Source organism: Sturnira hondurensis, unplaced genomic scaffold, assembly GCF_014824575.4.
Source record: "Sturnira hondurensis isolate 20B ecotype Veracruz unplaced genomic scaffold, ASM1482457v3 Scaffold0016284, whole genome shotgun sequence".
Classification (NCBI taxonomy): Eukaryota; Metazoa; Chordata; class Mammalia; order Chiroptera; family Phyllostomidae; genus Sturnira; species Sturnira hondurensis.
The window spans coordinates 853482-865897 of record NW_028088915.1 but is presented as its reverse complement, the minus strand read 5'-3'; the positions used below and the strand labels follow the sequence as shown (position 1 = coordinate 865897).

The window sequence follows — 12416 nt, the reverse complement described above, 5'->3', positions numbered from 1 at the left end:
ATGGTTCGTAGTACATGATGGTACCAAGGCATCTCCAAAGATACTGCCCTCCGATGACCCCGGGGAGCTCTGATGCTGTTGGTGCCCCCATTTCTGGAACCTATTTTCTCCTCTATGTGGGGTGTGCCTTTGTCTCTGTCTAGAGGAGTAAGCCTAGCTGGGCACTCTGCCCTCTGTGCACACTCTGCCCCTGCAGAGGAAGGCTGACTCTGCTCTCTTCCTCAACACCTTGAAGGGGCTCTGGGGCCACAGGCCGACAGATCTATGCTTTGCCTGACAGTGGGTGTTGGCTGGGGACAAAGTGTCATGGCAAGGGGTACTTTGGTTACCTTCAGAATGTCCCACCTGTCTGTGCAAGCATCACCCCGATGGGGGTCTTCCCGCCTTTCCGGTCCCTCCTTGCTACACTTCTGAGTCAAAGTCCCCCTTGAGCCCCTCTCCCTCCCTCCTTCGGGCTGCAGCCTCTAGAAAGAGAGTCCCCACCTCCTCTGCAGCAGATGCCAGAAGCCCTTTGAAACTTGCCCTTGGTCTCTGGAATCCTGACTCTGAGGCCAGGCATTCCGACAGCAACTCCTTGGGTGCGGATCTTGGAAAGGTCACTTCGGAACTGTCTCGGCTCAGGCTCCAAGGACAGGCTCTGCTTCTGTGAGGTTTGCAAGGTGCCAAAAACATCTCTGGTGCTTCGGCAGGAGCAGCCAATGGAAGCCACGACTGGGACCCCTCCCACTCCACCCCTCAATAGCATCCCAGCTTCCTGAATCTCTCCTCCCTCTCTCCTGGGCTGACACTGAAGTGAGGACCCAGAGGCCTTGGGTCTGCAGAACCCTCTCTGCCTGCCCTGTGGTTCCCAGACAGAGCCTCATCCTCTCTAAGGATGGCCTGGAAACAGCTGCTGCTTGTCTCCTGTTTCTCAGCTGCTGTGCTCCTCCTGTCCAGTGAGTACAGGGAGGCTCCAGGAGGGACAGGTGTTAAGTGAGGCTGGTCAAGTGGCTGGCCTAGAGACAAAGGGGGGTGTTTATCTATAAGATGGCTGTGCTTGGGGGGGTGTGTATAGCATAATACAATGCAGAGAAGCCCTCTTGCCTGGTGGTTTCCTGGGGAGTTCAGCTCTGGGCTGGTGTGTGTGGGACCCATGATGCCACACTGGGGCCTGGCAAGTCACAGAGCCTGGGAAGGACTGTCCTGGCCTAGCTGGGATGAGGGTCCCCTGGGTGTGCTGCAGCCCTCACTCTGTGCTCTTGTCCACAGTGCTGCAAGAGGGGACAGGTGCATCCGTGGGCACCAGGCAGGTGGCTGGACAAGAGGCCCAGGAAGGTCAGTGCAGGGGCCACCCCATGGTGCAGGGTGGATGGGCCAGCCCCTGCGGTGGCCCTGGTGGGCCCGTGCTGGTTATGACTGGCCTCTTTCGGGTTTCAGGTGTGGAACAGAAGATATTCATGCAGGAATCAGATGCCTCGAATTTCCTCAAGAAGCGTGGCAAGCGGTCCTCCAAATCCCGAGATGAGGTCAATGGTAAGGTCACAGGTAGCCCGCCTTCTGCTGGTCCCTCTGGTTCCTTCTGTCTCCCAGTCAACTGGACTGTGGGGACCACTGCAAGGGACTGAGGGCTCAACCTAGGTCCTTGGGCATCAAAGCGGCTGCAGCTCTTAATTAGAAATTCCACATTTCCTTGATGGCAGGTCACGACCTTTCTGACTGACTACGCTGTCAGGGTAAGGAACAAAAAGGGACAGTGCCACAGGCACTTCACAGTGACAAGATGCATCCAGGCTTCAGAATGCTAAAAACATGAAAGGGAGAACCTATGTTCTAGGAGCATATATGTCAGTGTGTGCTTTTTGGAGTATTACAAAGTGAGCCCGTATATGCGAGAGCAAGAGTATTGTGAGCAGGGAGGGGGCACAATGGGACTCGGAGCTGGGATTGTGAGTTTGGTGACAGCTTTACTGCTAAGTGGCCTTGGCCACTTCCTCTCCTGGGGCCCAAGTTTCCTTATTTACAAGCACCTGAAAGTGTGATGTTCAGTCAGCAGTGTTTTTTAAAGTTTTTATTTTTGATGCATTTGGCAGGCCTTTGAACACAGAGGCCTGTCTACTTCTCTGCCTGAAGAATTCCTAGTGTCACCTGCCTAGCAGGGGCCCTCATTTCCATGACCTGACAATTTTCAAAGGCTTTTGAGTTTTCCGCCCTTGAACTAGATTCTTCCAAGGACTCTGAGCACTGACTGTCTCTGAGTCTATGGCTTGATTCATTACTTGTGTGTGTGTCTGAATAAACCCTTTGTATCACTCAGTACACTCAGTAAGGTAACTTGTTCCATAAAAATAACAGGACTATTTTCAAATAATGGGGAAGAAAAGAGTGGAAATATCAAGATAAAATTCCTTTTAAAATGGATAAATATTAACCACACTGGGAAAATTTCCAGGCCTCACACAATTTCGGATTTAAAAGTTAGCAAATGTCAAGAAACAGCAAAAAGACTGATGGAGGTTAGGCAGTTTTTGATAGAAATCTGAGAAGCAACTTTTTGGCAGACTTTCAGTGGAGAACAGGCATGAATTTTAGAGGCAATTAGTTTCCATCCTCGGAATCTGAGCCGCACAAAGAGGTGGGTGACTAAACCAGAGGTTCCTCACCTTAAATAGAACCTCAGTGAGTCAGTTGGGGGGCGGCCAGGACAAGCCTGGAGAATACCTAGGGTGCACCTCAGTGCATCTCCTGTCACCTGGTCAATTTCTGTGGATGAGCAGGAAATCAATGCCCACTTATGTCTCAGGTTGAGTAAAAGGCAAGTGCTAAACTTGAATTCGAAACCAGAAAAACAGCATCTGACCTCTCTAAGCTTCTGAGTGAAGATGCAGGTCACTTTAGGGTGAAAGGAGGAGCCAAATCCAATGAAACGCATGTTTCTGAGAAGGTGTGCACAATGCATGCAGGAAGAATAGCATCTGGTCCCAAGAATTTAAATTGTTTTTATTCATGGCTAAGTCAAAGGTTCAATTTGTGGCAGCTCCCAAAGGGCATTTAGGGAAGATAGTTGCTTTTCTGGAGTAATGCTTCTTTAGGAATTGGCGGTGGCTCGTGAAGCAGCTGCTTAAAGTCTAACCTCCCCTCCCCCCTTACCCTACCCCCACCGCCAGGGCAGCTTACTGGTACCTGGTGCATCACTGGGGCTTGTGGTGGGTTGTGAGGGCGCTCTGCTGTGCACAGTGTGGTCTATCCAGCATCGAAGTGTGGGTGCCTGGAGTTCTGGCCCCAGTCCCAGCTCTGTCTGGACCAGCTGCGTGACCTTGATCAGATCACTGCCCTTCTCTGCATCTGAATCCCCTCTTAAGAAGTGTACAGTTGTGGAGCAAGAGGCGGGACATGGGGAACGGCAGGTGTACCAGTCCCTTCTGCCGGACTGAGGATCACTACAACGATGCAGGTGAAGGGACAAGTGTGGGAAAAGCATGGTATTTACCTAAGAAACCGGCACTGAGACCGATTCAAATAACTTGATTTTTATTTGAGTTAAGTTAAACAATATAAACCTAATATAAACAACTAATATTAAGTCGGTTTACTTACTCTTTACGTATTTAATCAATTTACTCATTTCCAGAAGGATTTTTTTTTAAAGATTTTATTTATTTATCTTTAGAGGGGAAGGGAAGGAGAGAGGGAGAGAAACATCAATGTATGGTTGCCTTTCGGGCGTCCCCTGCTGGGAGTTGGCCTGCAGGGAACTGGCCTGCAACCCAGGCATGTGCCCTGACTGAGAATCGAACCGTGATCGTCTGAGTCGCAGGCCCGCGCTCAATCCTCTGAGCTACACCGGCCAGGGCCAGAAGGATTTGAGACAGTTCACAGTATTATCGTTTCACAAAGAAATACCACTTGATTCTCCCAGCACACTTATACTGTGGGGTGGGGCAGAAAAACCAACGACTTTCCTCAGTTTTCTGCTTCCATCATAAACCCCCACTTCCTCTTGCACTTCCAAGCTGGTGGGGGAATAGAACCTCAGTGTCCCTACGTTCAGGTGTCAGGAATCAGGCCTCACATTGTGGGAGGGGTTGAGGCGTACTGAGGAACTGGTTCCCACTGCACCAGACATGACCTTCTTGCTGACATGGATTTTTCCAGCTGAAGCTCAGACAAAAGAAATACTTTGAAATAGCTGAGTGTGCTTTAAATGATTTCCACCAGACAACTATAGCTCTCACACCAAAGAGGTCAAGGTGAAGATTTGAGGGCAGAAATGGATGAACTTGGAAACTAATTTATTTTTACATCTAAAAATCTAAAATATGGGAGGGATCTTTCCCCCAGGCTAAATTAGAACAGGGGAGAAATAGTTGTACCTGTGATGAGGTGGGATGTGGTTGTTCAGGTGAGATTCCCTTTGGGGTTCAAGGTATTGTTGGTGAGCTTCACTGCTCAATCACCAAGGAACAGCCACCATACTCAGGGGCAGTTTCAGTTTTCACTGGGAGCATTTCTTCCAACCGTAGAGGTGTATCTCCAATTTTATAACATGGAACTCAGATTCCTCATAAAAAGTTTGACAGCCAACTTCACAGGAATAATTGCCTTACAGAATATGGCATGTCTGTGGGTAGTATTTTCATCAGGAAGTTTGCCTGACCACCCCATATCCTGCACTAGTTATCTGTTGTTGTATAACACCTGACCCCCGATCTACCAGCTTAAACAAATTACCCTCCAAATTTAGCAGCTTAAAACAACAAAGATTTATTTTTTCCCATTGCTAGAGTCAGAAATTTAGGTCTAATTAACTGGTAGCCTCTGGCTCAGGGTTTCTCAACAGGCTGCAGTCATCTCAAAGCCTGATGGCGAGAAGGTTGGTTTTCAAGCTCATTCACGTTGGCTGTCGGCAAACCTTGGGTCCTTGCTGTTGATTAAGGAAACCAGTCCCTTGCCATTAGTGGACCTCTTCATAAGACAGTGTACAACATGGCAGCTGGCATCTCCGAGTGAGGGCAAAACTGAGAGAGAGGCTGACCAACCCAAGACAGAAGCCAGTCTTGTTTGTAACCTACCTGGGAAGCCACATTCCATCACTTTTGCCATATTCTGTTTATTAGCAGCAAGTCACTAGGCCGGTGCCACACGAGGGGAGGGAATTACCATACCTAGGGGTATGAGTATCAGGGGTCATCTAAGATCTCCTGCTAAAGGCCACTGCTATATAGATTTCTATCACAGCAGCCACAGTGCCTCTTAGTAGTGAGACAGAATCTCTCTTCCTTGCTTCTTTTATCCTAATGCATACCATACATTCTGGCCATGATAGGTGCTCAAGGACATTGAATGGACTTGAAGGCATTCATTAATGTAAAATGAACTCTAAGTTGGATGACTCCCTCTTATAAGTCATTTCTGATCACTGGACTACTAGTTTCTAAGTGGCCTAGTGTACCTGGACACACCACTAATCTTATGAGTGAAGCTAAATTGCTTCACCTTGTGGGGTCTCAGTCCCTTCATTTTCACAAAGCAATGTTGGCTGAGAAGACCTCCTAGGTCCTTCAAGTTTGAAAGTCTATGTAAGGAATAAACCATTTGGGTGAAGCCCCTTCTTTAGCCCTCTCAAACAACCCCTTCCCAACCAGACTAAATTTCTTAGGCAAAATGACTGGTGTTCCCCTAAATATCTGCAGATGCCACTATTCTTGGGGGCAACTCTCACTCTTCTTGCCCTTTCACAGCGGAGGACAGACAGAAGCTGCGAGCTGATGAGCTACGCAAAGAATATCATGAGGAACAACGAAATGAGTTTGAAAACTTCGTGGAGGAGCAAAATGATGGTAAGCGCTCTTCAGCCAGCATCTCTGGGGAGAGGAGCTTTGTGGGAAAATCATGAGGTGCCTCTACTTCTTCTGCCAAAATTTTAATTAGAGTAGAAAGAGAATCTCTACTCTTATGTCTATAGGAATCTTGAAAATAAGGGAGAAAGTCATAAAATGACCATAAAACTGGAGAAGGGATGAAAAAGAATGGTAACCCCTTGGTTACCATGAGCTTAGGGACTGTTGGGTTGGGGGAATTGGGTGCTGACTGCATTTTCCTCCACTTGGGTATCACTGTGGTGGCCGGTGTTCTCTGGCTCAGCACTAGTAGAGTGGGGTTGGGAGGATCTCAAACTCAGTTTCAAGTGTCTTGGATTCGTATCAGTGTGATGTCTCTAGGAACTACTCATCTTGGAGAACCAAGGCCTTTATTTACCTAGTCACTATAATCAGCATTTATCTGACTGGTAGAAGCAAACCAGGAGAACTCAGAGAGCACTGGTCACGTGCCCTGCCTTGAGCCCCTCCCCACCTTCGACACCAATGTCTACAGGTGATACAAGGGCTCCAACACACCCAGAACATCGGGCATCTGCATGTTTCTACATGGCTTGCTTGTGCCCTTACTCCCTGCTGTTAGTGTCTTCCCTGCTAGGTGTCTTCTTTGCCTCAGTGTGTCTCAACAGGCAATTGGCACATCTCATTCCTGCCCTCAACCCTAGAGCAGACAGGACTCTTGCCTCTCCCAGGAGTACTGGTTTCATTAAGGCCTCAGTGGAGGCAGTGGGGTGTGGGCGTGGGTGGGTGGAAAGGAAGGCTCCATCTTTGAACCACATAGTCTGGTTCACAACCCAGGCATGTGCCCTGACTGGGAATCAAACCTGAAACCTTTTGGTTTACAGGCTGGTGCTCAGTCCACTGAGCTACACCAACCAGAGCCTTTTCTTGGTCTTTCAAGACTAAAGTGCTCCCTGGTAAGCTCCTGGATGCATATGAGCTTAGACATAAACCCTGGTTTAGCTAGCTTTTGTTAGAGAAGGTCAGCAATTTCAGTTCTGAAGTTGTCACTTCCTGGCTCGTTTGCTGTGCTGGATTTGGGAAGTAACACCCTCTCAGGGCATCTTGTAATGAAAGGACATGATCACCAGATACCTGAGGACTGTGGGCCATGCCCATTGTCCTACAGTGGCACCTGGCTGAGCCCTGCAACAGGTGTTCGGCTTGGATCCTGGCAAAGCCAACTCTTCTGAGAACAACTCAGGCTGTTGTAGCTCAGAGGCAAACCCTTCTGTTGAAGATTTGCTTACCTTGGTGGACAGCTTGGAGAGAGATATTTTTAAAATGAGAATGCAGCCTCCAAAATTCCTTCAGTATCTTATTTTTAACTCACAGTATTAATAACAGCATTTTATTTTGTGCCTTTTTAAGTATTTCAAATTGAAGTCCATAGCATCTGGGTGGAAAACAGTCATCATTTTTCACTTCATGATGAAATTAGGATGGATGAGAGGTTAGGCACCTCAGGGATGACAGGTTCTCCAACAAAGTCAGAGGAGGCTAAGATCAGGGACCTCAGGCCTTGCCCACAAAGATGAAGACACTGCAGGGCAGGGCACAGGTCTTTGGGGACTGTAGTGATGGCAACTGTTGTTATTGGTGAGTGCTTGTTCACCGGGCAGTGGGATGAGTCACCCAATTCTTACAACCAGCCTCTGAAGTCTTGCAATTTCCACTTCACAGTTTCAAAACCCATCCTTAGACAGGGAACGTGAGTCCCCAAGGTGACATGGCTAGTAAGGGATCTGAACGAAGCCAGCAAGGCTCATGTTGTTGTAAATGAAGAATGATCAAATGCATAGAGGTCCTGAAGACCTTTGATGCAGAAAATGGCCCGNAAGATCAGGGACCTCAGGCCTTGCCCACAAAGATGAAGACACTGCAGGGCAGGGCACAGGTCTTCGGGGACTGTAGTGATGGCAACTGTTGTTATTGGTGAGTGCTTGTTCACCGGGCAGTGGGATGAGTCACCCAATTCTTACAACCAGCCTCTGAGGTCTTGCAATTTCCACTTCACAGTTTCAAAACCCATCCTTAGACAGGGAACGTGAGTCCCCAAGGTGACATGGCTAGTAAGGGATCTGAACGAAGCCAGCAAGGCTCATGTTGTTGTAAATGAAGAATGATCAAATGCATAGAGGTCCTGAAGACCTTTGATGCAGAAAATGGCCCGTGAGGATGAAGTAAGAAGGGTAAAGCTGAGGGCTCCAGAGGAGGGTCTTCCCACAGCTTCATGAAGGAGACAGAGAGGTGGAGCAGGCAGCAACCTGAGGGTAAGTGTTGGCAAAGGGGAACCTCAATCTGATTTTTCTCCTCTTTCCCGGCCTCTGCCTGAGGACATTGACTGGAGCCCTGTGACCAGGTGGCGGACTCCTGCGCCAGCTGGCGGGGGTGGGGGGGCAGTGCTCTGAGCTCTTCCCCGAAGCCCCAACTCCCCAGCTGCCCATACCTGCCGTGGGTTTAAGTTAGCTATCTTCATCTGACAATGTAACCAATTCTCAGAATTGGGAGCAGTTGGATATTCGTCCTTTCCCCGAGATTCTTGCTTCAAAAAAGCAAATGCTGAGGGATTATTAGCACGGGTCACCAGAAGGACTTAGATTTCCAGGGGAGGAATCGTAGGCAGGTGGTCTAGAGGGAGATTTCTGATCAAAACTGGCCTTCCTGAGGACCTGCAAATCTCCCCAAAGGCCTCTGTATCAACCTACCTAGCACATGGTCCTGGTTTGGGGAAGGTAGATGGGAAAGGTTAGAGCCTCGCTCAGCTCTGCCATGGCTGCTCATTGCAACTCTGCTCAAAACCACCAGCTTCACAGGGAAAAAATTACTGAGTTCTGCCTCTGAAAGCTCAGAGATAAACAGTGTGCTAAGCTCCCACTTCTAAGGCCTGAGTGGTAGCATACTTCACTTCCTTTCACCTGCAAAGCCAAAAGCTTAAGCTAGGCCATCTGAGGTTGGCTGCATAACAATTCATGCCTGGCCACAAGTGGTCCCCTACAGGAAAGCCACACGGTCAAGGTCTTCTGGTCTTTACCAGGAGGGCCTTCCCTTTGTCTAAGTTAAAATGGCCTAAGAAGAGTCTGGCATGGCCTGGGGGTAGAATCACGCTCTCTAGATTGGCAAAGAGTAGCTGGTCTACCCAGCCTGAGGAAAGTCGGCACAGCCAATAGCAACCCAAAGTGCCAGTCTGAGCCCAACTCTGTGAACTTGATCTCTGGGGTATTAAGTACCTAAAGGGGATTTTCAGCACCAGGAGTAGCACCAATGCGAAGTTCCCATAGGAAGGAAACATTCCCAGCAGACACATGGCCTCAACACCCACTGGTAATGAGGGGCCCTTTCTGTGGAGGTCCTCTGGTTCTCGCAGGCACTAGGGTGAATTTTCTCTGCGTGCTGAAGCCACCAGGCCATGCTGTTAGCTCCATGCACAGAGGGTGCATTTCACTGGCACTAAAGTCAGCTTCACAGACTTTTTGAACCTTGATCTTAACTACTTTTGTTAGGACTTCCCATCTTCCCAACAACATTTTTCAAAAATACTTTTAAAAATTGTGACAAAATACATAACATTTGCCACCTTAACTCATTTTACACGTATAATTCAATGGCATTTAGTACATTCACAATGCTGTGCAACTATCACTGTTTCCAAAATCCTTTCATCACCTCAGACAGAAACCCTGTACCCCATTATGCAATAACACTCCGTTCTACACAGTCCCAAGTAACCTCTAATATATTTTTCATCTCTATGAATCTGCCTAATCTAGATATTTCATACAAGTGGACTCACACAATATGTCTTTTTGTGTCTGGCATATTTCACTTAGCATGTTTCAAGGTTCATTTCTGGCAATAGCTACCCAAAGTGTGTATCAGAAGGTAATCCCTTTTTATTGCTGAATAATACTTGCATACATATATATATATATATCTCACTTTTTAAAAATTATTTCTTTATTTTTTAGGAAGGGGAAGGAAGGGAGAAAGAGAGGGAGAGAAACATCAGTGTGTGGTTGCCTCTCCTGTGCCCCCTACTGGGGACCTGGCCCACAACCAAGGCATGTGCCCTGACTTAGAATCAAATAAGTGGCCCTTTGGTTCTCAGGATGGCACTCAATCCACTGGGCTACACCAGCGAGGGCATATCTCACATTTTATTTACCCACTCATTGGGTCTTGCTTTCTTTTAGGTATATTCCTAAGTATATACCTAGTTCTTTTAGGTATATTCTTAGGAGTGGAACTGTTGGTTCAGATAGCAATTGTTTAACTTTTTGAGGAGCTACATGAATGATTTTTAAACATAGAAGGCCTTGTGCTATCGGTACCTAACAAGAGCAGGCAGGCTTGAATTGGCTTGAGGAGCCTATTTCTACCATCAACACAGGTGTTCTTCAGAAATAAGCCTTATTAAATACAGTAAAATCAGGACTTTCCTAATCATTAAAAACTCCTTTCTGATCTTTTTAATCCTTCCTTATGAAAAATGTCAAAAATATGTAAAAGTATAAATAGTATAATGAACCTCCATCAAGTAACACCCAGAATCAACAGTTGTCAAGATTTCCCCACACTTGCTTCATCCTACCCTTTATTTAATTAGTTTTAAAAACATTTTTAAAACTTAGAAAACAGAACAAGGTAGAGAAAACAGTTACTCATAATCCCATCATTTGAAGTTGACAGTTGTTTCCTTCAGTGATTTTTTTCAATGGTATGGCTCACAGTCTATTTTTATTACTATTTTGTTACCTTGGTATTTTATGTCTTAGGTATTACAACTCCGGGCCGGTTTCTGCACAAGGCTCTTCCCCCTTTGCTGGTTGTGTGAGGGAAGATCCCTGACCTGGGATACCAGAGCCTGCTCTCTGCAACCTTGGTAGCTTGCGCTGTGACTGTCCTGGGCCTGATTCTTATAGTACAACCTTTGGATTCTTGGTTCTCTCAGGTGCTGCCAGTTCCAACATTTGATGTTTCACTGACACACACAAGAGCAGTTGATTCATGGCACCATGGCACGGGCAGTTGGGTTGACACCAGCCAAGGCAGCTTGGTGACTCTCTTCAGGTCAGAGTCCTTTCCATACTAACACAATTTTCTCTCTCCTCCCCAGAACAGGAAGAGAGAAGCCGGGAGGCTATTGAGCAATGGCGCCAGTGGCATTATGATGGCCTATATCCGCCATACCTTTATAACCGCCACCACATCTGACCTCATGTCATAAACCCAGAAGACAGAGCTTGCAATGCATGTACTCACCCCAGATGTTCCATCCCAGGTGTTTGAGCAACTCTCTCCCGCACAAACAAGTCCCTTCAAAGAGTCTCAACTTGGGGTGTGCTGTGGTAAACACATAAGGCCTTTCTGATGGATTAAAATGCCCTGGCTGTGGCTTCTTTACAGATGAATTCTGAGGTGAGCAAATGCCCGTGGAGCCGCCTTAGCACCAAACCTACAGTGGTTTCCCCTTGCTTAGCCATTTTTTCCAAAGTAAGAGTCCCATTTGATAGAACAATGAAAAGAATCACAGTAAAGAGTGAAGATTCCATATTTGCTTATAGCTTACAAATAAAAATGCTGAGTCAACAATGCATTATCTTCTCCAATCTCAAACTAAAGGGTGCCAACCTACCTCCTCTGAGGTACAATGTCTCTCATACTGACTTGGGCATTTGAAAGCTTGAGCTCAAAAGTACTGTTCACTATTTTCTCAGTATGTCTCAGTGGTCACAAGAAAGAACAATGCTAAAACAATTGTTTTGACAAAAGCATTCTCTGAGGTGGTTACAGAGCCCAGGTGCTTCTCTGGAGTGTCAAGGTTCAACTGTGGTGTTGTGGGTTTTCTTTGTGTGTGTGTGAAGTCACTTTTTTATTTGTTGTAGATGTTATTCTTTTTAAAGATTCTTATTGTTTTTATTGTTGTTCAAGTACAGTTTTCTGCCTTTTCCCCCCACTCCTCCTCACCATCCCAACTTCCTTCCTCTGTTTCCACCTCCATCTCTTGCTTTTGTCCATGTATCCTTTATAATTATTCCTGCAAACTCTTCACCCTTTCCCCCCATTATCTCCCTCCCTCTCACCTCTGGTCACTGTCAGCCTGTTCTCAATTTCAATATCTTTGGTTATATTTTGCTTGCTTGTTTGTTTTATTCATTAGGTTCCACTTAAAGGTGAGGTCATATGGTATTTGTCTTTCACTGCCTGGCTTATTTCACTTAGATAATGCTCTCCAGTTCCATCCATGCTATTGCAAAGGGTAGGAATCCTTTCTTTATGCTGCATAGAATTCCACTGTGTAAATGCACCATAGTTTTTTGATCCATTCATTCACTGGTGGGCACTTAAGTTGCTTCTAGCACTTGGCTATTATAAATTGTGCTGCTATGAACATTGGGGTGCATAGGTTCTTTTGGGTTGGTGTTTCAGGGTTCTTAGGATATAATCCTAGCAGAGGAATTGCTGGGTCAAAAGGCAGTTCCATTTTTAGTTTTCTGAGGAAATTCCACACTACTTTCCATAGTGGTTGTAGCAGTCTGCATTCCCACCAACAGTGCACTA

General features: G+C 46.7%; 1 protein-coding gene across 2 annotated transcripts; it reads left to right on the top strand.

Moving 5' to 3' along the window:
* Window positions 1-782: 782 nt before the first annotated feature.
* UCMA (upper zone of growth plate and cartilage matrix associated) lies at window positions 783-11447 on the top strand. 2 transcript variants are annotated; one of them, XM_037065889.1, is made up of 5 exons: window positions 783-935; window positions 1249-1314; window positions 1417-1512; window positions 5718-5816; window positions 10972-11447. In XM_037065889.1, the coding sequence occupies exons 1-5, from the start codon at window positions 875-877 to the stop codon at window positions 11067-11069; spliced, it is 420 nt and encodes a 139-aa protein (XP_036921784.1). In that variant the 5' UTR covers window positions 783-874; the 3' UTR covers window positions 11070-11447. The 2 variants fall into 2 exon arrangements, with proteins under 2 accessions (XP_036921784.1, XP_036921785.1); XM_037065890.1 differs by lacking the exon at window positions 1417-1512.
* Window positions 11448-12416: the final 969 nt, after the last annotated feature.

What these genes read in the sequence shown, in the direction of transcription:
- UCMA (XM_037065889.1), top strand. Translation starts at nt 875, where the DNA reads ATGGCCTGGAAACAGCTGCTGCTTGTCTCCTGTTTCTCAGCTGCTGTG. An exon ending in TGCTGTGCTCCTCCTGTCCA is followed by an intron (nt 936 to 1,248) that starts GTGAGTACAGGG and finishes TCTTGTCCACAG; the next exon opens with TGCTGCAAGAGGGGACAGGT. An exon ending in TGGACAAGAGGCCCAGGAAG is followed by an intron (nt 1,315 to 1,416) that starts GTCAGTGCAGGG and finishes TTCGGGTTTCAG; the next exon opens with GTGTGGAACAGAAGATATTC.